Source organism: Pan paniscus, chromosome 1 (genome assembly GCF_029289425.2).
Source record: "Pan paniscus chromosome 1, NHGRI_mPanPan1-v2.0_pri, whole genome shotgun sequence".
NCBI classification, from domain to species: domain Eukaryota; kingdom Metazoa; phylum Chordata; class Mammalia; order Primates; family Hominidae; genus Pan; species Pan paniscus.
This window is the reverse complement of record NC_073249.2, coordinates 134054692-134079489: the sequence shown is the minus strand read 5'-3', so window position 1 is coordinate 134079489 and position 24798 is coordinate 134054692. Positions and strand designations below refer to the sequence as shown.

The window sequence follows — 24798 nt, the reverse complement described above, 5'->3', positions numbered from 1 at the left end:
GCCTGACAAACATGGTGAAACCCCGTCTCTACTAAAAATACAAAAATTAGCCGGGTGTGGTGGTGCACACCTGTAATCCCAGCTACTCAGAAGGCTGAGGCAGAAGAATCGCTTCAACCCAAAAAGCAGAGGTTGAGCCAAGATTGCGCCACTGCACTCCAGCCTGGAAGACAGAGCTAGACTCCGTCTCAAAAAAAAAAAAAAAAAGAAAGAAAGAAAAGAAAAAGAAAAAAGAAAAACTAAGCACTTTTACTCATCTACTTTGGAAAATTCTAAACTTAAAAAGTAACTTCCAGGTTGTGTGAAAGGTCAATTTCATAGTTAAAAATCACACCCTGACCTGAGATTTTGTTGTACAATCACAGCATCTTTCATAAAAGGAATTTCACAGTTTATTTGTTTATTGATTGATTGATCAACTGAGACTGGGTCTCACTGTGTTGCCTAGGCTGGAGTGCAGTGGTGCATTCATGGCTCACTGCAGCCTCGACCTCCCAGGCTCAAGTGATCCTCCCACCTCAGCCTCCAAGTAGCTGGGACCACCCAGCTAATAATTTATTTTTTATAGAGTCAGGGTCTCCCAGTGTTGTCCAGCTGGTCTTGAACTCCTGGGCTCAAGCAATCCTCCTGCCATGGCCCCAAAAAGTGTTGGGATTACAGGCGTGAGCCACCATGCCCAACCCAAAGTTTATTTTTGAACCACTCAATATCAAAAGTCATTTAAAATTTAAATGTTATTCTTTATAACAGAGGAAAAATATATTTGCCATATTATAGAACTCTATACTTGATGTGTATGTTAGAGGTTTTTTTTTTTTTTTTGAAACGGAGTCTCACTCTGCCACCCAGGCTGGAGTGCAGTGGCGCAATCTTGGCTCACTGCAACCTCCGCCTCCCAAGTTCAAGCGATTCTCCTGACACAGCCTCCGGAGTAGCTGGGATTACAGGCATGCGCCACCACGCCCAGCTAATTTTTGTATTTTTAGTAGAGATGAGGTTTTGCCATGTTGGCCAGGAACACAAAGTCATAATCTTTAATTATGAACTACAGATACTTCTACTTGCACCCCTGCCAATATACATATAGTTGAAGCAGCTTGCTGGTGGTGTTAGAATCCCTACAACTTTCTGCATGGAGGAGGCTCAATGCTTGACTCTAAGCTATACCCACCTGCTGTAAGGCTTAGATTAAGGTATCCCATCTAGATATATATTTATTAACTTGCCTCTTGAAAGTATAGATTCAGGAGGAAAAATCACATATGGCTCTCTTTAGTAAATATACATAATATCTATTAAATCTCAATTGTGTTATTCTATCTAGGCCCGTTCCTCAAGTAAAAATGTAACTGCAGCCTGGGCAACGTGGTGAAACCTTGTCTCTACAATACATACAAAAATTAGGCAGGCATGGTGGTGCACACCTGTAGTCCCAGCTACTCAGGAGGCTGAGCCAGAAGAATTAGCCAGCCATGGTGGTGCACACCTGTAGTCCCAGCTACTCAGGAGGCTGAGCCAGAAGAATTAGCCAGGCATGGTGGTGCACACCTGTAATCCCAGCTACTTGGGAGGCTGAGCCAGGAGAATTAGCCAGCCATGGTGGTGCACACCTGTAGTCCCAGCTAGTCTGGAGGCTGAGGTGAGGCTGAGGTGGGAGGATCACCTAAGCCCAGGGAGGTCAAAGCTGCAATGAGCTATGATCACACCACTGCACTCCAGCCTGGGCAACAGAGCGAGACCTTTACTAAAAAAAAAAAAAAAAAAAAAAAGTTGATTCCTCTAAGGCAACTCATAAACATATACCAAAGACAGACAATTAATCTGAAAGGAGAAACTAGCCATTTCACTAATTTGACTTCAAAAAATTCTAAAAATAGCAAGAGTCCAACATAGAAAGCCATAATATATTTTTGGAAAGTCATTCAAAAATGTATAATTTTTGGATATATCATTTTATGAGCAAGCTAAAGAATTCCTCTTTCAATAATGAATTAATTCTCCCAGAATTGTTATTAGGGAGGTAAGAAAAAACTGTCCTATCAATCATCACCTCACCGGTAAATGAAAAAAATAAGGGTCAGAAGGACAAAGGAGCTTGACACAAGTCAAATCATATACTTGAAATCTCATGCTAAAGCATATTATTCACCTTAAAGTTGGATAATGTCAGAATTCTTTCTACTTTTCTTTATCATTTATTTTTTAGACGGAGTCCTGCTCTGTCACCCAGGCTGGAGGCAGTGGTGTGATCTCGGCTCACTGCAACCTCTGCATCTCAGATTTAAGTGATTCTCCTGCCTCAGCCTCACAAGTAGCTGGGATTACAGGCGCCCGCCACCACGCCTGGCTAATTTTTCGTATTTTTAGCAGAGACGGGGTTTCACCATGTTGGACAGACTGGTCTCGAACTCCTGACCTCAGGTGATCTGCCCACCTCAGCCTCTCAAAGTGCTGGGATTACAGGTGTGAGTCACCACGCCTGGCCTTCCATTTTTCTTTAAATTCAAAATTACTTCAATAAAAATACTTGCTACATAAGACATTTATAACCAAATACTATCATTTTGTACACTGAATTTCTATCACCTTTGGGGAGGGAAGTCTACATAACCGAATGACTTTTACATTCACTGGGTAGATCTAGCTATAGGCCATTTTTGCATTAGTCTAATTTAATAGGATATATTTTAGGTTAATTAATCTTCAGGGATACAAATTTCTTAATAGAGCAGTCAGCAGTATTTTTAAAAATTAACCAAAACATTCCTAAATCATGTGAAGTAATACATTAGCAAGACTAAAATACCTCACTTCTGCTTCTATCTGTAGACTTCAAAGCTTAACCCTCTGCTTCCCCATCTTCCCATATGCCCCCTTCCACCCAGTGATACCCCTTTCCTCCCACATTCTTCTCTGTCAACTAAAAAATGATCATAGAAAATTTACATTTATCAGGGCTGGAAGCAGTGGCTCATGCTTGTAATCCCAGCACTTTGGGAGGCCAAGGCAGGAAGATCACTTGAGGTCAGGAATTTAAGACCAGCCTGGCCAACATAGTGAAACCCTGTTTCTAACAAAAAACACAAAAATTAGCCAGTGGTGGCCCATGCCTGTAATCCCAGCAACTCAGGAGGCTGAGGCAGGAGAATCACTTGAACCCGGGAGGAAGAGGTTGCCGTGAGTTGAGATCACGCCACTGCACTCCAGCCTAGGCGACAGAGTGAGACCCTGTCTCAAAAAAAAAAAAACTATATTTATCAAATGACTGAAATTCATTTATACTATAACTAATCCTTTAAGTACCTGTATATTAAGCTGGCTAATGGTGAAATGGAAGGCTTAATCCCCCACTTAAGAAGACTGGGACAGCATCATCAAGCATATATAGAGATTTTCCATACATGGGGAGCTAGAAATAGGAAATCTGAAATCATGCATTACCTAAAGGTAAACCTGATGTAGTCCTTTCAGGGTGATTTCTGGGAATAGAGATGAGTGTCCGACATCACTCTACCCTACCCAACACAGACTGCTAAAAACACAACTCTCCCCTGACCTGCCTTTCCTTTTTCTCTCTTGCCTGTTTAGAACATGGCTATTGTACACATCTGTCCGAGCACATCCCTTGACCTTGATTTAAAAAATAGGCATTTAAAGCCAATAACATCATCTTAACATAGTACAACACTTCTTTTTCTTACTCTTACTAGTGCCATATTTTATGTGATTATCATTTAATTAAGGGACTTTTGGTACTACAATTCTACCCCTTAACAGACAAATGCCAAGTTCCTTAATATTTCAACTACCTCTGATATTTAAGATTCTGATTTCTTAAAAGGCATTCTTTTGGAATGTAGCCCTTTCAGCAATGGAGGTATTATGGTTTTAAACTCTAGCATTTTTGTTTGTGGATCCCACAAATAATTTGAAAACTATATACCCCCTTGCATATTTTTAAGTTGACATCTACAATTTTTCACCATAAGTTTAAATAGTTGCAAACTGCTTTCCATGGCTGTATCATTTTACATCAATGTATGAATCATCCAGTTGCTCTGCGTCCTTGCCAGCATTTGGTGTTTTCACTATTTTTAATTTTAGTCATTCTGATGATATCTCATCACGGTTTTAATGTGCAATTCCCTAATGGTTAATAAGCTTGAATGTCTTCATCTGTGTTTACTTGCCATCTATATAGCTTTGGTAAAATGTCTATGCGTGTCTTTTTCCCACTTTCTAACTGGATTATTTTTTAAAACTGAGTTTTGAGAGTTCTTTGTATATTCCAGATACTAGTCCTTTGTGAGATATGTGATTTGCAAATATTTTCTCCCAGTCTGTAGCTTGTCTTTTCATCTTTTTAACAGGGTCTTTAGCAGAGAAAAAGATTTTAATTTTGATAAGATCAAATTTATCAATTTTTCCTTTATGAACCATGCTTTTGGTGTCATCTAAGAACGTGCAGTAACTATTATTTCTTGCCAGAATGAAATAGGACTCAGCTATTAAAAAACAGAATTATCCCTATTTTTTGTTTTTATAACTTTAAGTGGTGAGAAACTTTTTTCACATAAATGAAAAGATAAAAATGGAAGTCTTGTTGTAGCAATTATCTCTCAATTCTTGGAAATCTTTTGAGTTATGTGACAAAAATAACAGTAACCTACCATCAAAAATATACTTACTGATCTATTAGTTACTTAGCAGACAACTCTATCAGGCCTTCTTTCAGTTCTGTTGACAGCAAAATATTGGAAACTAATATTGCAAAAAACTGTTATCTAGTCATTCCCTGAGACAGTATTTCTCGACATTCACTATCTTAACACAGACACCAAATTTTCAATTGCCCTTTGTTTGGTGTCCTGGTAGTTTTTACATCCAGGGCAATGGACCTTTGTAATATCTAAAATGGATTAGCAGTGTGCCTTTCCTTTCTAAAAGTGAGAAAGGATAACGATGCAAGAGAAGGTGGGAAAGCAGAGCACGCACCTCCATTCCAAACACATTCTCTGGCAGAGCAATGTTAGGAAAAACTACATCGGGAATTCAAAAATCTAGAAATTGATTCCCTTAACTATCCACACTCTATACTCCAAAAGTGCACTCAAATGTACAGATAAAAGCCAAGAGTGGTGGCGCGTGCTTGTAATCCCAGCTACTCAGGAGGCTGAGGCAAGAGAATTGCTTGAACCCAGGAGGCGGAGGTTGCAGTGAGCTGAGATCACACCATTGCACTCCAGCCTGGGTGACAGAGGGAGACTCTGTCTCAAAAAAAAAAAAAAAGCCAGTGTGCATCTACAACCCACAGCAACACCGCCAGCACAGGGAATATATGGACATGAGCAGTAAATACTTTTTGATGAGGAAAAGAGAAACAGCAAAATGATGAGCAGCAAAATAGCAACATGATACAGTTTATGAAAGGAAGAACTCAAAAACTAAGAATCAGACAGAAGCAAATTAAGTTGTTGCTTAAAGCATAATAATTAAGGCTTTTAAATTCACCAAACCATTCTGCTATCACAGACTGAAAAGGCTTGTTTATCCCTTCTCTGTCCTAGGGGAATAAATTATCTCATGAGTCTTTCTATTTTACCAAATTGCTATTTAAAAGCTGGTGAAATGTTTAAGCAATTCATTACATTAATATAAAGATCTTTTATAGGACAAAAGCATTATCAAAACCAAGTATGAACAGCATTATGAGTAAAGTGGAAAGGATATTGTTTACTTAAAACCCATTGAACTCAACCACAAAATTGATTCTAATTTAAGATGCTAATCTTTTAGCAGTTTTTTTCTTTTTCTTTTTCTTTTTTATCAAAATGAACTGTATACAAGATTTTCTGGGGAAAAAAGTTCCATCTTATTTTTATTCCTCTCAAGTTATTTACTCTAATTATCTCGCCTTATTTTATTGAAATAATTTGTTAATTAGGTTTTTTATTTTTATTTATTTTTGAGACAGAGTCTAGCACTGTCACCCAGGCTGGAGTGCAGTGGCGCGATCTTGGCTCACTGCAACCTCTGCCTCCTTCCCGAGTTCAAGTGATTCTCCTGCCTCAGACTCCCGAGTAGCTGGGATTACAGGCGCCCGCCACCACGCCCAGCTAATTTTTTGTATTTTTAGTAGAGACGGGGTTTCACCATGTTGGTCAGGCTGGTCTCGAACTCCTGACCTCATGATTCGCCCGCCTCGGCCTCCCAAAGTGTTGGGATTACAGGCCTGGGCCACTGCGCCCAGCTAATTTGTTAATTATGTAATGCTTAAATAGACACTGCAGTCATGAAGATAAATAGGGTAGGTAAATATTAGAAAACAGATGCTGCAGTTTAAAATTCACATCAGGACTTTCAGTTTAAGATGGTAGACTAAAGATACATGTTTGCTACTTACAGCTTGCAAAACCACACTCAAATAAGGAAGGCAAAAGAAGCAATAAATCTCTAACAGCTGAAAGAAAGAAAGAAAAGTAGGAAATTCACCAGCGGATAAAAGATCCAACACATTTCTAGTTTCAAAAAGCAAATGGAATTGTGTTGATGGATGAGGCAGGCAGAGAAAGCCACAGACCAGAATACTCTACCAGGCAACCTAAAAGGAGCTGGAAGCCAAACTGCTTCTTGGAATGCTAGAGGGAATCTAGAGAGCCAATCTGTCAGTTGGAACACCTGATGGCTCTGGGCTCCGAGCCAACAGGTACAAGGGAGGGCAGGAGTGAGAAGTGAGGTTGAAGACGGTGGGAATAATTGAAGATCTGTACCTGGAACTGCACTGGTTGGCACCCCCAACCACCTCCCCGACCCCACAGAGATCATAGGCAACCTAGCATTAACCCTTACTCGAAAAACCAGATAGCTGAAAGAACAAACTGCAGAAAGCCAAGGCTTCTACTGTGGGTATGTATAGTCCAACAAGAGTAAAGTACTCCGCTGGCACTAGGGACCCCAGAGCCCAGCACAGGCTCAACCTAGAGCAAACAGGCCAGCCAAGGCATCCCATCCTACATACAGGGCTCAGTCAGGCATCCATTCCGGTGATAGGTCTAATGGGAAAACAGACTAACTTTTAAAACAGCAGAGGAAAGCCACACCAGTTACCTAGTCCTTCTTTCTAAAATATGAACAGACAACCAACAATCACCAAGCACATGAGAAAGTCCAGCAGCATGAAAAAGAAGAGCTAAGATAAACATATAGAAAATAAAATCTCTGAAAGGAATGAAGACAATTACAGAGCATAAGAAAACATTAAAAAATAAAATTGTTATAATCAAAATACTGAAGAGGATGGTGCATCCACATAAACTATGAATAGGAAACCATAAAAAGAAACAAATAACTTTTAAATTAAATATAAGATCCTTAGAGTTTAAAAAGTGGTTAGAAAAGGAAAGAAAATCAACAGACGATCTGGAAAATAAAATTGAGAAACTCAACAATGAAAGTACATGAATAAAAGATAAAAATAATAGAGAAGCTAGAAAAGACATAAAGAACCAATCCAATAGCTCCACCATTTGACTAGGAAGAGCTCTAGAAGGAAGAAACAGAGGAAAAAGAAGGGAGAAACTATTCAACAAATAATATAATTTCCCAGAGCTGAGAAAGGATCCAAGTCTTAAGATTCAAAGGGCTCAGTGAGTACCCATACAACTGATAAAAGACCCCTATTTATACATTTTCTCTGGAAACTTCAAAATAAAAATATAAAACAGAGATCCTGAACAGGAAAAACAGGTCACCCACAAAGGACTGATAATCAAACTAGCTTCTTGTCAGCAACAGGGGATATCAGAAGTCAAAGCAGCTGCATCTGCAAATTTTCTAAGAAGATTATTTTTGGCCCAGAATTCTACACTGAGCCCAACTACGAACAAGTACCAGGGTACAATAAAGGCAGTTTTTGTTTTGTTTTGTTTTTCTGAGACAAGGTCTCACTCTGTCACCCAGGCTGGAGTGCAGTGGTGCGATCTTGGCTCACTGCAGCTTCCACCTCCTGGGTTCATGGGATTCTTCCACCTCAGCCTCCCAAGTAGCTGGGAGCACAGCTAATTTTTGTATTAGGATCACTTGAACCCAGGAGTTTGAGACCAGCCTGGGCAACATGGCAAAACCCCACAGGCTGGCTGAAACTCCTGGGCTCAAGTGATCCTCCTGCTTTGCGCTCCTAAAGTGCTGGGATTACAGGGGTGAGCCACTGTGCCTGGCCAAAGACAGTTTTAGACATGAAAGCACTCAAAAAGTTTACTTCCCACACATCCTTGCCAAAGAAGAAGATGGCACAGATTAGGACAAGGAAAGACTTAGGGTCCTGAGAACAGTGACACCAACCAATGAGAAGAAGAGAGGGAAATCCTAGGAAGCCAGTTGTGTAGTAGGCCTAGAAAAGCATCCGGTCACCATGGGAACGCAAGCATGGAGGAGGGAGGTTTCTGGTAAGAAGAAAAAAAAGAAGGATTCCACCACAGAATATGAAATATAAGTGAGAGTACAGAAAAAATAAGGCTATGATAAAGGAAGATGGTGCCAGAAAAAGAAGGCAATTAGAAACTCCCTGCAAAAATTTTTAAAAAGGAAGGAAAAAAGACAAATAGCATTAAAAAGCTACATTTCAAACAGGAAACAAGCTTATATGTACCCTGATTACAAGGAACTGATAGAGTGTGAGAAAAGAGGATCCAGTTACTATTAATGTTGAAGTTTTGAGAGCCCAGGGTCATTACCCTGGCCCTAGCAAGAAGAAAAAGTAGTCCTAACATAGAGTTGGCTCTGCACTAAATAATATTTACAGAATCATATTTTAGGGGGTACTAAAATTAGAAATGTCTTTCATCTTAGGCAAGAACTAACTTTGATGTATTTGGTCTCAAGACATAAACTTCAGGATCCTAAGAGAAAGAGTGGCCAAAAGTATCTCACTCCTTTTCTATTTTCTATAAACACAGAATCAAATGATACCTAGTTCCTTCCTGCAATTAACTCCCTGAAGGTGAGAGTCATTTTCATTATTTGAATGGTCCAGAACTCCAGAACAAGCTCAGTTCACTTGGATTTGGGGAGCGGATGACAGAAGAAATGTCCACTTTCTGCAGCTAAGTGTAACCAGGTAATTATTGCAAAAGACAAATACTGCATATTGACTGTTCAGGGGAGAAACTGTGGCCGATGGACAGTGATTTCAAATCATAATTCTGTTACTTCATTAGGGATCCCAAAGGCTAGGTTTTAAATTATTATTTTTTAATAGAAACGTCAAAAAGCAAACAAGCATGATTTCTAAATACAAGGGACTTTTTAATAGGGAATTTACAAACATCACATGTTCTTTTCCCTATTGGCAGAAATATGGTCTAGCTTCTGGGAAGGGACAAATCCTTGTAGTAATGTGCTAAATAACAAGGGGCAATTGTTGAGGTCTGTTAATTCTACGTGCTTCCTATAATAAAAGGAAAATAACTATAAGCTGCAGACAATGGGTTTCAGGTTTATAAGGGAGATTTTCCTTTATGGAAGAATTAACAAGTCATAATAATATAATATTATTTATAGTTTTCATATTCAAAATTCAACTTATATGGAGACTTGGTTGTATAAAAGGAAAAAATATAAATGTTATCAACTTTGGCAGTGTAAAATTAAAAGTAGCTGACAGAAAGTGGGAAGTAGAAGAGAGGAAAAAACAGGTAGAAAAAGGAGCACATGTTCTCATGTCCCTTCTAAAAAAGGGGAGAGTCAAGAAAGACTGTCAAAAGTGGATAAAATAAGAAACAGTTGTTATTTCTGAGGTTACCAAGTTAAGCAACAGAATAAGTTAAATTAAAATTACAACTATCAAACAATGGAGAGGGATAATGATGTGAGAAAACTAAATATTCATTTTTTAACACCAAGTTAGCAAATATTAACTAAACTTGATAAATCAAGAAACAGAGGTAGGCTGGGCCCGATGGCTCATGCCTGTAGTCCCAGTACTTTGGGGGCTGAGGCAGGCAGATTGCTTGAGCCCAGGAGTTTGAGATCAGCCTGGGCAACATGGTGAAACCCTGCCTCTACAAAAAAAATACAAAAATTGGCCAAGCCTGGTGGCACTTGTCTATGGTCCCAACTACTTGGGAGGCTGAGGTGGGAGGATCTCCCGAGCCTGTGATGTTGAGGCGGCAGTGAGCTGAGACTGTGCCACTGCACTCCAGCCTGGGTGACAGAGTGAGACCCTGTCTCAAAAAAAAAAAAAAAAAAACCACACAGACATAAAAGTCTATTATGTAGAGCAGTGATCTCCAAATTTTTTTGATAGTGCAATCCTTTCAGGAAAATAGTAATAAGCACAAATCCCTGATATAATTATATTTAGTTATTTCTATTCTATGTAAAACTATGACTATACTCATCTATTATATGTATATAGTAACTTACACAAAAATAAAAGTTTTAAGTATGTAAGAATAATTTTGAATGCACTTTTCAAGGCGGGGAAATACTTATAATAATACATCAAAATACAGAAAATCATCAGTTATTCTTATACAAAAATAAACATTTTAAGATTATAAGCTGGGCAAATGATCTGAACAGACATTTCTCAAAAGAAGACATACAAATGGTCAAAACAAGGATAAGAAAATCATCAGGGAAATGCAAATCAAAACTACAATGAGCTATCATCTCACCCCAGTTAGAATGGCTATTACCAAAAAGACAAAAAATAACAAATACTGGCAAAGATGCAGAGAAAAGGGAACTCTTATATACAGTTGGTGGGAATATAAATTAGTACAGCCATTATGGGAAAGATTATGGAGGTTCTTCAAAAAAACTACAAACAGAATTACCATATAATGCAGCAATCCCACTACTGGGTATTTATCCAAAGGAAAGGAAATCAGTATGGAGAGACAGCTGTACTTCCATGTTTACTGCAGCATGATTCACAATAGCCAAGATAGGGAATCAATCAAAGTAATGGAATACTATTCAGCCACAGAAAACAATGAAATCTTGTCTTTCACGGCAATATGGATGAGCCTGCAGGACAGTATGTTAAGTGAAACAAGCCAGGCGCAGCAAGATAAATACCACATGTTTTCACTCATATGTGGAAACTAAAACAGTTGATCTCATAGAAATAGATAGTAGAATGGTGGTTACCAGAGGTAGGAAAAGGTACGGGGGACAGAGGAATAGCTAAAGATTGGTTAACCGACACAAAAGTGCAGCTAGATAGGAGGAATAAGTTCTAGTATTCTACAGCACTGTAGAGTGACTCTAGTTAACAATAATTTATTGCATATTTTCAAATAGCTAGGAGAGGATTTTGTATGTTCCCAGTTTAAAGAAATGATAAAAGTTTAAGGGGATAGATGTGCTAATTATCCTGATTTGATCATTATACTTACATGGAGACTTGGTTGTACAATAGGAAAAAATATAAATGTTATCAACTTTGGCAGTATAAAAGTAAAAGTGCAGCTGACAGAAAGTGGGAGGGACATTCCAAGGCAAAGAGGAAAGGTAGGGTAGACATGTTGACACATGAGAGAGCATGTTGTCTGGGAAACTGGAAGTTTTTCAGGATTGCTAGAGCAAATGGTACATGAGGTGGTGGTGGCAGGAATGGAACATGTATTGAAATATCACATTGTACCCCATAAATATGTACAATTATGTGTCAACTAAAAATAATTTTTAAAAACTTTTTTAAAAAGGTAATTAACTTTTTTCTTTAAAAAATAGAGATGGGGTCTCATTATGTTGCCCAGGCTGGTCTCGAACTCTTGAGCTCAAGTGATCCTCTTGCCTCAGCCTCCCAAAGTGCTGGGATTACAGGCATGAGCCACCACACCCAGCTAAAAGGTAGTTAACTTCATATTCATATATATATATTTATTTTATTTTTTTATATTTAATATATATACATATATACATATGTGTATATATATACATGTATATGTATATATGTATATACACACATATATTTTTTATATTTAATATATATGTATATATACATATATATGTATATATACGTGTGTGTGTGTATATATATGTGTGTGTGTATATATATATTTTTCCCCCCTGAGGTGGAGTTTCACTCTTGTTGCCCAGGCTGGAGTGCAATGGTGCGATCTTGGCTCACTGCAACCTCCACCTCCCAGGTTCAAGCAATTCTCCTGCCTCAGCCTCACAACTAGCTGGGATTACAGATGCCCACCACCATACCCGGCTAATTTTTTGTATTTTTAGTAGAGATGGGGTTTCACCATATTGGCCTGGCTGGTCTCGAACTCCTGACCTCAGGTGATCCACCCACTTCAGCCTCTCAAAGTACTGGGATTAGTTAACTTCATTTTTTTAAAGCAGCATACAAATAAAGAACCAACGATTTGACATTCTTCTTACCCACTTCTCTACCCTCCCACTCCCACCCCCAAAATTAGAACTTCACCTTCCTTCAGGAAGTATTTGGGGAACTTAAAAAACTTAATAAAGTTAATATACTTTCCAAAATGTATACAATAAATAAAATTTCAAATAATTCTTTTTTTTTGAGACAGAGTTTCGCTCTTGTTGCCCAGGCTGGAGTGCAATGGCGCAATCTCAGCTCACTGCAACCTCCACCTCCCGGGTTCAAGCAATTCTCCTGCCTCAGCCTTCTGAGTAGCTGAGATTACAGGCACCCACCACCACACCTAGCTAATTTTTTTGTATTTTTAGTAGAGACGGGGTTTTACCATGTTGGCCAGGTTGGTCTCGAACTTCTGACCTCAGGTGATCTACCCGCCTCGGCCTCCCAAAGTGCTAGGATTACCAGCATGAGCCACTGTGCCCAGCAATAATTTCTTTCAGTACTCAAATTAAGAATCTTATGAACCTCCCAGGATGTGTACAGTTTTCTTTAGAGATATAGCTATAGAAGTTAGAGGCATAGTAACCAGGAAATCCAAAAATATAAATGGTTAAAGAGAGGCTACCTTTAGGGAATAAAGCTAGGGGCAGGATGAAGTGGAAGGAGAAACATAGTTTGTATCATAAGCTCATCTATACTATTTGACTTGCTGTGTACACATTCTTTCAGATAAGGAATTAGTTTATCTAATCAGTTCTATAAAACTCTGTATCTTTACAATTATGTATGCTGATTCATTTCATTCAACAAATATTTTTTCCTCATCTGCTCTGCCCTAGCCACAAAAGACAGAGAAAACTGACATTTTAGCTCTCAAAGAGATCACAGTCTGGGATGGAAGAAGGATATGGAAACCACTGACAACATTTCAGTCTTCTAAGTGCTTAAGAGAAGAGCATGCCAGGTATCATGCACTCGCAGTTTGGGTCACAGAAGAGGTACACTACTACTGTGGAGTATTAAGGAGGGACTGCTGAAAGGTCACTTCCTCTTTGAGTTGAGACTTAAAGGACAAGTAAAAAAAAGACAATAAACCAGATGAATGGGTATGGAGAGCAAATGGGGAAAGGACATTCTAAGGCAAAGAGGAAAGGTGGGGTAGACACGTTGACACATGAGAGAGAGCATGTTGTCTGGAAACTGGAAGTTTTTCAGGATTGATAGAGCAAATGGTGCACAAGGTGGTAGTGGCAGGAATGGAACGACAATATAGGAAGGGGCAAGAAATGAAGAGCGGTGCTCAGAACTCTGCATAGACTCCTAAAGGCAATGGGAAGCCACTGAAGGATTTCACCTGCAGGAAGGGAGACCTGAACAAATTACTTTGGAAGCAATGTGGAGGATAGATCTGAAAGGGTTAGACTGGGCTATTACAATGGGCCTAATTAGACAAAAGGAGATGTGAATTACAGTAACAGCAGAAGTATGAAGATGAGATGATGCATTCAAAAGTTATTTGGGAGGCGGGAGGATAGCTTGCTTGAGCCTGGGACGACGCTGCAGTGAGCGATGATTGTGCCACTGCACTCCAGTCTAGGAAACAGAGGGAGACCCTGTCTCAAACAAACAAACAAAAAAGAATAGTGTTTATGGTAAAAACAAGTATTTCCAAATGTAATTGTTAGCAGCTGTTTTCATTTTCCTTCCTTTAATAAACATCCAAGACTCCTTTCATAGTTATTGCCAGAAGGATTAATATAATCATAGCTCTCTTATAAAAATCTCTGCTTTGGTACCACCGTTAAACCTAATACTAATAGGAAAGAAACAAAGTATTTTAAGAAATAATTACTTTTTTTTACTATTAGAATTCAATTATATCTTCCTGTGGAGGCAGAATTCTATAGATATCCACCAACATTTCCACCCTCTGGTTATTTCAAATACTAATCCAAGTACTGCTGTGAAGGAGGGACTTTGCAAGTGGAACTAAGGTTACTAATCAGATGACTTTAAAATAGAGATTATCCTGGATTATCTGAGTGGATCCAACGCAATCATACGAGCTCTTAAAAGCAGAAGAGGAAGGCAGAGGAGTTAGTAAGATGAGGCAGAAGAGGGAGGCAGAGAGATGTGAAACAAAGGACTCCACCCATAGTTGCTGGCTTTGAAGTTGGAGAAAGGGAAACATGAACCATGAACCATGAAATGCAGGTGGCCTCTAGAGGCTGAGAACAATCCTCAGCCAGCAGCCAGCAAGGAAATGGAGACTCAGTCCTGCAACCACATGTAACTGAATTCTGACAACTGGAAAGAATCTGGAAGCCGAATCATTCCCAAAACTCTAGAAAGAAACTCAGCCCTGGTGACACTGATTTCAACCTTGTGAAACTTGGAGCAGAGAAACAGCTGAGTCACACTGTGCCCTGACTTCTAAGTTAACAAAACTCTGAGATCAGGGTACAAACAAATGGGCATTGTTTTAAGCCACTAAATTTGTGGTAATTCGTTACAGGAGCACTGGAAAACTAATACTCTTTATTTAATCACTGACTTCAAATATGCTCTGTCAAATCTCATTTTTCTATTAAGAGATGTAACTTTGAACAGAGTTCATACATTTCCAGTCATACTCAATTACTATAAAATCCAGTCTAATTTACTTTCCCCAAACTAATTTTGAAAATGTTTAAACCTACAGAAAATTTAAAAGACTAATACAATGAATACTCTTATACCCTATACCTACCTATATTTATCAACTGCTAACATTGTTCTAATTTCTTTGCCTTTTCACTCTTCCTAAATGTACATAAATACTCCCCTGCCCCCCACCCTCTCCTTCTCTGTATCAGGCATTCTAAACTGTAGATGATTTTGCCCCCCAGAGGACAACTTATCATCAGGAAAATGAAATTAAAACTACAATGAAATACCAACTCACACCCATGAGAATGGCCACTCTTTAAAAAAAAAAAAAAACACACAAATGTCTGGAGACATATCTGATAGTCACTACTGGGGGAATGCTACTGATATCTAACGGGTAGAGCCCACGGATGCTGCTAAACATCCTGCAACACCAAGTCCCACACAATTATCCAGCCCAAAATATCAGTAATGCTGAGATTAAGAAACCCTGCTTTCTGTATATGTATATGCAAACATTTTTTTCCTGAACTATTTGTAAGTAAATTACAGACATTATGATACTTTTTACCCTAAAGGCTTTAGTTTTGGCTGGGCATAGTGGCTCACGCCTGTAATGCCAGGACTTTGGGAGGCCAAGGTGGGCCGACTGCTTGAGCCCAGGAGTTCGAGACCAGCCTGGGCAACATGGTGAAACCTGGTCTCTACAAAAAATACAAAAACTAGCCAGGTGTGGTGGCACAGGCCTGTGGTCCCAGCTATTTGGGAGGCTGAGGTGGGAGATCGCTTGAGCCAGGAAGGCTAGGTTGCAGTGAACCATTGAGCCATGATGACGCCACTGCACTCCAGCCTGGGTAACAAAGCAAGACTTTGCCTGAAAAAAACACTACAGTTTATATTTTCTAAAAACCAGAACACTATCCCATACAGCACAATTTAACATTGATACAATACTACTATCCAATATGTAGTCCATTTTCAAATTTCCCCGTAATCTAAAAAAAATCCTTTATGGCTTTTTTTTAAAAAAAATACAGGATCCAATGAAAGGTACATAGGATGGCAGCCTGATCAACATTCTAGATTTAAAATAAATAAGGAGTCCCAATTTTCAAGCAGTGGGGGACAGGGAGTAAAACTTGTGGCACTAGCTCTAAGATCTAATAATAGTCTATGACTCTGATACTATGCTACATCTGAAATGGATGTACTAATTCAGAAGCTTGTTAATACATTAAAATCTCTCTTGGAAGAATATCTTCAAACATGTTTACCCTGTTCTTAAGAAAGGGGAACTCTGCTCACAATAACACATAACCCTGTTGAATAAATATCAATCTGAAACAACAAATCAAGAAGGAACTTTCTCCAAAGAAGATATACAAATGGCCAAAAAGCATATGAAAAGATGTTCAACACCACTAATCATCAGGAAAGTGAATAAAAACTAAAACAAGGTATCAGCTCACGCCCGTGAGAATGGTCACTCTTAAAAAAAAAAAAGAAAAGAAGTGCAGACGGGGATGTGGAAAAATTGAAACCCTTGTGTATTGTTGGTGGGAATGTAAAAGGGTAAAGCCACTTTGGAAAACAGTATGAAGGTTGCTAAAAAAATTAAAAACAGAATTACCATGTGATCCAACAATCCCACTTCTGGATATACAAAAAAATTGAAAGCAAGATCTCTAAGAGATATTTGCACTCCCATGTTCATTGTAGTACAATTCACAATAGCCAAGAGGTAGAGGCAACCTAAATGTTCATCGACTAATGAATGGATAAAGGAAATGTGGAATATACATACAATGGAATACTATTCACCTTTAAAAAAGAAGGAAATCCTGTCATAATCTACATGGGTGACATTATGTTAAGTGAAATAAGGCAGTCACAAAAAGACAAATGCTGTGTGATTCCACTTATATGAAGTATAAAGCAGTCTAATGGAAACAGAAAGCAGAATGTGGTCACCAAGGGCCAGGGGCAGGAGGAAATGAGGAGTCGTTCAATGGGTAGAGTTTCAACTTTGCAGGATGAAGAAGTTCTAGAGATCTGCTGCACAGATCTTTGTTGCTGCACAAAGTGCATAAAATAGTTAATACTACTATACTATATGCTTAAAAATGGTTAAGATAGCAAATTTTATGTGCTTTTGACCATAATTTAAAAAAACAAAAAATGAAACAGAAAAAAATAACCACCATTCCATGATCACACCTAAGAAAGATAACTATTTAATTTCATTAAATACCCAATCAACAACAAAAAAGGAATTGCTTATTTTCAAAGATAAATTCATTTACTAATATTTTGGGTTATTAAAACATGCACATTGCAATATCCTGGTTTTCTAAACTCGCATACTTCGTAGATTAAAAAGTTTTAAAGGAAAATTATTTGCAAATGATTTGAACATCTAGAAATGAATATGGCCAGACATAGTAGCTCATACATATAATCCTAGCATTTTTGAAGTCCAAGGTGGGAAGGTGCACTTGAACCCAGGAGTTTGAGACCAGCCTGGGCAACAAAGCAAGACACTGTCTCACAAAAAAATAAATAAATAAATAAATAAAAGAAATGGATATGTTAAAAATATTAACACTTTACCTTTTCTTTCTTTCTTTTTTTTTTTTTTTTTGAGACAGAGTCTCACTCTGTCACCCAGACTGGAGTGCAGTGGCGTGATCTTGGCTCACTGCAACCTCCAACTCCCGGGTTCAAGCTCTCCCACCTCAGCCTCCCAAGTAGCTGGGACTACAGGCACATGCCACCATACCCGGCTATTTTTTGTACTTTTAGTAGAGACAGGGTTTCGCCACATTGGCCAGACTGGTCTCAAACTCCTGACCTCAAGTGATCCACCTGCCTCAGCCTCTCAAAGTGCTGGGATTACAGACGTGAGCCTCTGTGCCCAGCCGACAACACCTTACCTCTTCAATCAGACAATGTAAAATGATGGTATTTAACAGGATGATATAGTGTTGCTTTTAGAAACAACTTTTAAAAATAAAAACATTAAAATGTACCTAACTGCTACAAAAAAAGAAAACTTTTATGGAGAATAAAAAATAATACTATAATCCATCAAGATGAAAAACTGGGGCACTCCACAAAAAAACCTGCACACAGATGTTTATGTAGCAGCCTTATTCATAATTGCCAAATACTGGAAGCAACTAAGATGACCTTCAGTAAGTGAATGGATAAACTGTGGTACACCCAGACAACAAAATATTATTCAGCGTTAAAAAGAAATGAGCTATTAAGCCATGAAAAGTCATAGAGGAGACGTAAATGCATACTACTAAGTGAAAGAAGCCTATTTGAAAAGGCTACCTAAAATACTACGTGATTCCAACTAGATGACATTTTAGAAAAAGGCAAAACTATGGAGACAATAAAGACCAGTGGCTTTTGGGGGCTCAGTGGGGACAGAAGGATGAATAAGCAGAGCACAGATTTTTAAGGCAGTGAAACTACACTCTATACAATAACGATGGATACATGTCATTATGCATTTATCCAAACACACTGAATGTACAACACAAAGAATGAACTCTAATGTAAAACTATGGACTTTGGGTGATAATACGTCAGTGTAAGTTCATTAACTGTAAAACATGTACCATTATGTGGGGGATGTTAAATATAGGGGAGGGGGCTGGGCACGGTGGCTCACGCCTGTAATCCCAGCACTTTGGGAGGCCAAGGCAGGCAGATCACGAGGTCAGGAGATCGAGACCATCCTGGCTAACACAGTGAAGCCCCGTCTCTACTAAAAACACAAAAAATTAGCCAGGAGTGGTGGCGGGCACCTGTAGTCCCAGCTACTTGGGAGGCTGAGGCAGGAGAATGGCATGAACCTGGGAGGCAAAGCTTGCAGTGAGCTGAGATCGCACCACTGCACTACAGCCTGGGTGACAGAGCGAGACTCTGTCTCAAAAAAAAAAAAAAAAAAAGAAAAGAAAAGAAAGAAAAAAGAAAAAAAAAATGAAAATAGGGGAGGGGCCAGGCACAGTGGTTAATTCCTATAATTCCAGCACTTTGGGAGGCCAAGGCAGGAGGATCACTTGAGCCCAAGAATTCAAGACCAGCCTGGGCAATGCAGTGGGACCACTGTCTCTTAAAAAAATATTTAAATTAGCTGGACTTGGTGGGATGTGCCTGTAGCTACTCAGGAGGCTAAAGCAGTAGGATCACTTGAGTATGGGAGGTAGAGGCTGAAGTGAGCCATGATTGTGTCACTGAACTCCAGCCTGGGTGACAGAGGGAGATCCTGTATCAAGAAGAGAAAAGAAAAGAAGAAAAGGGGAAAAAAAAGAAAAGAAAAGGAGGGAGGCTATTCATGTGTCAGGACAAGGGGTATATGGGAAATCTCTCTGCATTCCTCTCAATTTTGCTGTGAACTTAAAATGGCTCTAAAAACTTTTAAGTCTTTAACTTAAAAAAAAATCTGAGGCACTGAGAAGACTACAATGAAGAAACACTTTTACTGTATGGTCCAGTTTGAAAGAAATGTGGTAAGGATGCAATCTGCCTGAGAATTCACCATTTCTTTGAGCTTCTAACAAAGGTTCAAAAGCAACTAATGGTAATATCAAGTGGCTCTCTGTACACATACCAGTCTCAGAAAGCTAATCATAGTTCTGGAGATTAAATTTCAGGCAAAGGCAAAAGCTAATCTCTGAACAGCAGGTCTAATAAAGTTAATGAGAACTATACAAACTACAGATCTTCTCCCTCTATTGTCTTTGGAGGATAGAGAACAACCATAGGCTCTAATTATCCTTAGATTTAAAATAATCCTGGAGACTGAAAATGGGCAAAAAGCCCATTTTTACTACAGTATTTGGCAACATTACTACTATTACCAGTTAATCTGTACCAGTAACCCTGTCTGGCACTAAATCTCACAAAATATCCACATTAACTCATAAGGAACCAAACCATCCACAGCAGTCATGTTTGAAAAATTGTACTAATATGAACCAAAGTGCCAGGTATCAGAAATGTTAAACAAGTGCAAACACCCTAGCTAGAACATGCCATCTACCCATTCACTCATAACAACCCTACTGAACACATACTGAAATTGCTAGGGCAGTCATTTTCAAGAGGATACTTCTAAAACTTTAAGCCCCTTACAAGCAAAACGGCTTGAAAACCTTCAAAGGACCCAAGTACATGGGACTTCAAATTCCATTAGAACTGCACCAACTTTTCATATGCAACAGAACACATAGGCAGAATGATTGGAATGGAAAATGTGTATAATCTAAGTACAGAGAATTATGCTGAATTGTCTTGACTTTCATTCTTTCAGGACTTAACGACGGTGAGAAGAAGGTATTTTAAACCAAAACCAACAAATTATAGGGTTGCTGTGTTATCAGCTTCACTCAGACTATGAGTAAACCCTAAACAAAGTAGATCCTAGTTTGTAGAAAACACACTGCTAAAAAAAGACAAATGCAGGTGTCATTCTGGGTTATCACACCCAAGCAGGCCACAAGTAGTATGCACCATAATGGCACGTGGAAGAAAATACTGCCTAAAAATGGTTTAAGCAGTTAATACACCCACAGTTTCTGATCTCAGAGGCAGGATTCTACTCTGTTCAATGTGCTGCATCATTTAGCCAGTCCAGGAAGTGTTATTTCCCAAGTAATGTTTCAACAAAATATCTGGAAAACATGGAACTGTAAATTAGCTTGCTTGCTCTGGGCAAGATGCCTTGCCATGAGAAGCTTGTTGCTCAGGTAAACGTCTGTTGGCCCTTCCAGGCAGGTCACAAGTCCTTCTAGCCCACAGAGAGGCTGCACAGACTAACAATGTGCCTGCCCAGCTCCCCTGGAAGAAGTGCTCCCTGCACCAAAAAGCTGACCTTGGTGGAATCTGCAGCAAAAGGCAGAGAGAAGAAGGACGACGTTCATGAGATAAACTCGGTTCATTTATTTTTCAACTGTTTTATGGAGATATACTAATAATTCACATATCCTACAATTTATTCATTTAAAGCATAAAGTTCAGTAGGTTTTAGTATATTCACATACTTGGGCAACCATCACCACTATCAATTTTAGAACATTTCTGTCCCCCTCAAGAACACTTCGTATCCATCAGTAGTTACTCCCCATTTCCCCCCAGGCAACCACTAATTTATCTTTTTGTCTTTATAGATTTGCCCATTCTGGACATCTCATATGAATGAAATAATACGTGATCTTTTGTGACTAGTTTCATATATTTAATGTTTTTAAGGTTCATCCATGTTACAGTGTGTATCAGAACTTCATTTCACTTTATTGCTGAATAATATTCTGTTGTATGCATATACCACACAAGTTCTTTTCTTCACAGGCAGTAGAATCTATTCTGCTATATAAGCAAAGCTATAAACAGTGAATAGGTGCCTGCATTAGCTCATGAATGTCTATTATGGCTGAAAATATATCATTAATTGTGTAATGCCACAGTTTTCCAAAAGCGTTACCAAATGCCACAGTGATATCTGGATTAATAAAAATACTGAGAATGAAGTTCCTTTACAAGTAAGCTGACTGCTTAAAAGTTTTCTCCTGTACACTGCAGAAAAAAGGGAACTCACAGCTCCTAAGGCCTGAACACCTCAGGACATAACTGGTCTTTGACCCCATCCAGTTAAAGACAAACAGCATAACTGCAAGTATACAAAGCTGGTCTCTGCAACCTTTCTCTCCTCTTCCTGGCCCTCTATCTCTTCCCTCTATCTGTGAAATAAATCCAACTTCTTCCTGTACTCTTACCCTTCCCCTCCCCGCAAACAGAACAAGATCTCTTATACCTGCTGAATAGTTATACCCTCACTCTAAATTAAAATAATATACTCATTCACAGGAAAAGTTACTTAAACCAGACATCTGTATTCTAAGACATTCTTTCAAAACATGAAATCAAACTAGTTTCCCTCATAAGAATTTGTGGCATGAATGAGCTGATAAGAGGAGGGTTTTTTGTTTTGCTTTTTGCAGAGAGACCCATCCAAATCACAGTAAACCCACTCCATGGCAAATCAAATTTAGTTAGTAATCTCAGGTTGATGCATATCTAGAAGGGGGTGGGAAAAAATAAATTGTTATTAACTTTGTTAGGCATGATAATGGTATTATGATTATGTCTGAAAATATCCTTATCTATTAGAAATGCATACTGAGGTACTGAGATGAAATGATGTGATGCCTGAGGTTTACTTTAAAATACTTTGGTTCAGCCAGGCTTGATGGCTCACGCCTGTAATCCCATCACTTTGGGAGGTCAAGGCAGGAGGACTGCTTGAACCCAGGAGTTTGAGACTAGCCTGGGCAACACGGCGAAACTCCGTGTCTACAAAAATTACAAAAATTAGCTGGGCATGGTGGTGTGCGCCTGTAGTCCCAGCTTCTCAGGAGGCTGAGGTGAAAGGATTACCTGAGCCTGGAAAGTCCAGGCTGCAGTGAGCCCAGATGGCACCACTGCACTCCAGCCTGGGCAACAGAAGGAGACCCGTCTCTAAATAAATAAATAAATGAATAAATAAATAAATAAGTTTGGTTGGAAGAGGGAGTGGGGGAGGTGAAATGAAATAAAATACTGATGAGGGTGGCTGATGGGCATATGACAGTTCATTATTGTTTTCTGTTTTCTGAAGGTATACAAATTTCCACAGTAAAACACTTTTTTTTTTTTTTTTTTGAGACGGAGTCGCACTCTGTCGCCCAGGCTGGAATGCAGTGGCACGATCACGGCTCACCACAAGCTCCGCCTCCCAGGTTCACGCCATTCTCCTGCCTCAGCCTCCCGAGTAGCTGGGACTACAGGCGCCCGCCACCACGCCCGGCTAATTTTTTGTATTTTTAGTAGAGACGGGGTTTCACCATGTTAGCCAGGATGGTCTCGATCTCCTGACCTCGTGATCCGCCCGCCTCGGCCTCCCAAAGTGCATGAGCCACTGCGCCTGGCCGTTTTTTTGTTTTTGTTTTTGTTTTTAAGAGGCAAGGTCTCACTCTGTTGCCCAGGCTGGAGTGCAGTGGCGTGATCTCAGCTCACTGCAATCTCCGCTCCGGGGCTCAAGCCATACTCCCACTTCAGCCTCCCAGAGTAGCTGGGACCACAGGCACCCAACCAACTTTTTTATTTTTTTTATTTTTTTTTATTTTTAGTAGAGACGGGGTTTCACAATGTTGCCCAGGCTGGTCTCAAACTCCAGAGCTCAAGGAATCAGCCCGCCTCGGCCTCCCAAGTGCCGGGATTACAGGTGTGAGCCACCGCACCTGGCCGGTAAGTTTTTTTTTAAACTCACATAAAAGATTACACAGAGGTACCTGGCCTGGGTTGAATTCTAGAAGGGGTTGTGACAGTGTTACTCAAGTGCACAATTACTATTGGTGGTGCTTGCTACAAAGACTCAGTTTTATTCGTACACGCTTAATATCATGGGTTGTCAAATCATGCTTCCAATTTGCAATACGTCACTCATTTCAGGGTAATGATTTACACATACAATTTTCAAACAAAAATGTAAGATTTACTTGCCTCATGATGGTTACCTTCTCAACTTTTTTCATAATTTATAAAAGCACCAGCTGACCCCAAATCATCTACCTCTTGGCCTTTTAATGTAAGCGGTAAAGGAATACTGTCCTCTGAATGCAGCGTTGGCTAACACTGCTGACCCACGCAAGGCATTGATTTGTAGTTGTTTTTCCATCGGAGTGATGGATTTGCGCTCAGCTACTCGCGGTGTCTACTAGGTCCCCCTGGTGACCAAACAGTACACTTAGGCAGTAGTAGGGTTCCAAGGCACAGACTGGCAGCGGAACAGAGGGTGGAACGGGAAATCATGAAAAATTAACACGCGAACAGTACACACGACATGACTGAGAATTACGTTTGCATTACTAGGGTATTTGGGATCCACAGACCAGCCACTAGCCCCTTTCCTTTAAAAAGCAAACACCCATCCGCCTGGTTCAGGCTCATCGGTCTCCATCTCCCATTTAAATCTTGGGTGTGATGGAAAGACCCAACCAAGGGGCTCGGCACGAGGCACACGCTGCTTTTTAGAGCCTGGGGAAACACTGGTGTGACAAATTGTCATAATTTTCTAAGACACGGAGGAATGCTACACCACCTTTCCTACCACCGACTTAAGACCCAAGACACTGAGTCAAGGGCAGCCGACCTGCGGGGGCCCACGGGGGAGGGGGGGAAAGCCCCGAAAACACCAGGGAGAAGGCGGCCCGTCGAGCTCCGCCTGGAGCGGCGCAGGGCTGCGGGCAGTGCCCGGAGCGCGGGGTCGTACCCAGGTCACGTCTCGGGGCTCTCAGGATGCGAGGGCGAACCCGGGCTGGACGACTCGGGCCCTGGAGCCCGGCTGGCCGCGGCGCGGGAGCCGCGAGGGCCGCGGTGGGGGGCGTCGGCAGAGCCGCTGAGGGGGCTGGGGAGGGCGCGCCGCCAGGTGCCGGACGGCAGGGGGCAGCGGGGTTCGGGCGGGCACAGACCCAGGGAGGGAGGAGGGGAGCGGGCGAGTCCCGCGCGGCGCGGCAGGGCACACGGCCGGGTGCTCCCGCAGCTGGTGGCTGGGCGGCCGCCGGCCTACCTGGAGGTAATAGGGTTTCCTTAGCCAGGCCCCCGGACAGAGACTCCTCGCCATGGTAATCACACATCGCCCCGCCGCGCTGCAGTCAGAGGCGGACCCGAGCGCTGGCGGCCGGGCTCCCCGCCTCCCCCCGCCTCCCCGCCCCCTGCCCGGCCGGGCCCGCCCACTCCCCCGCCCCCGC

At 40.4% G+C, this 24798-nt stretch overlaps 1 protein-coding gene across 1 annotated transcript in view; it reads right to left on the bottom strand.

Moving 5' to 3' along the window:
• Positions 1-24774, bottom strand: part of DIPK1A (divergent protein kinase domain 1A) — a 124055-nt gene extending 99281 nt beyond the window's left edge. Inside the window, exon 1 of the mRNA XM_034931241.3 lies at positions 24618-24774. Within this exon, the coding sequence (XP_034787132.1) occupies positions 24618-24671 (54 nt within the window). The 5' untranslated portion in view covers positions 24672-24774. The remainder of the gene's footprint in view (positions 1-24617) is intronic.
• Positions 24775-24798: the final 24 nt, after the last annotated feature.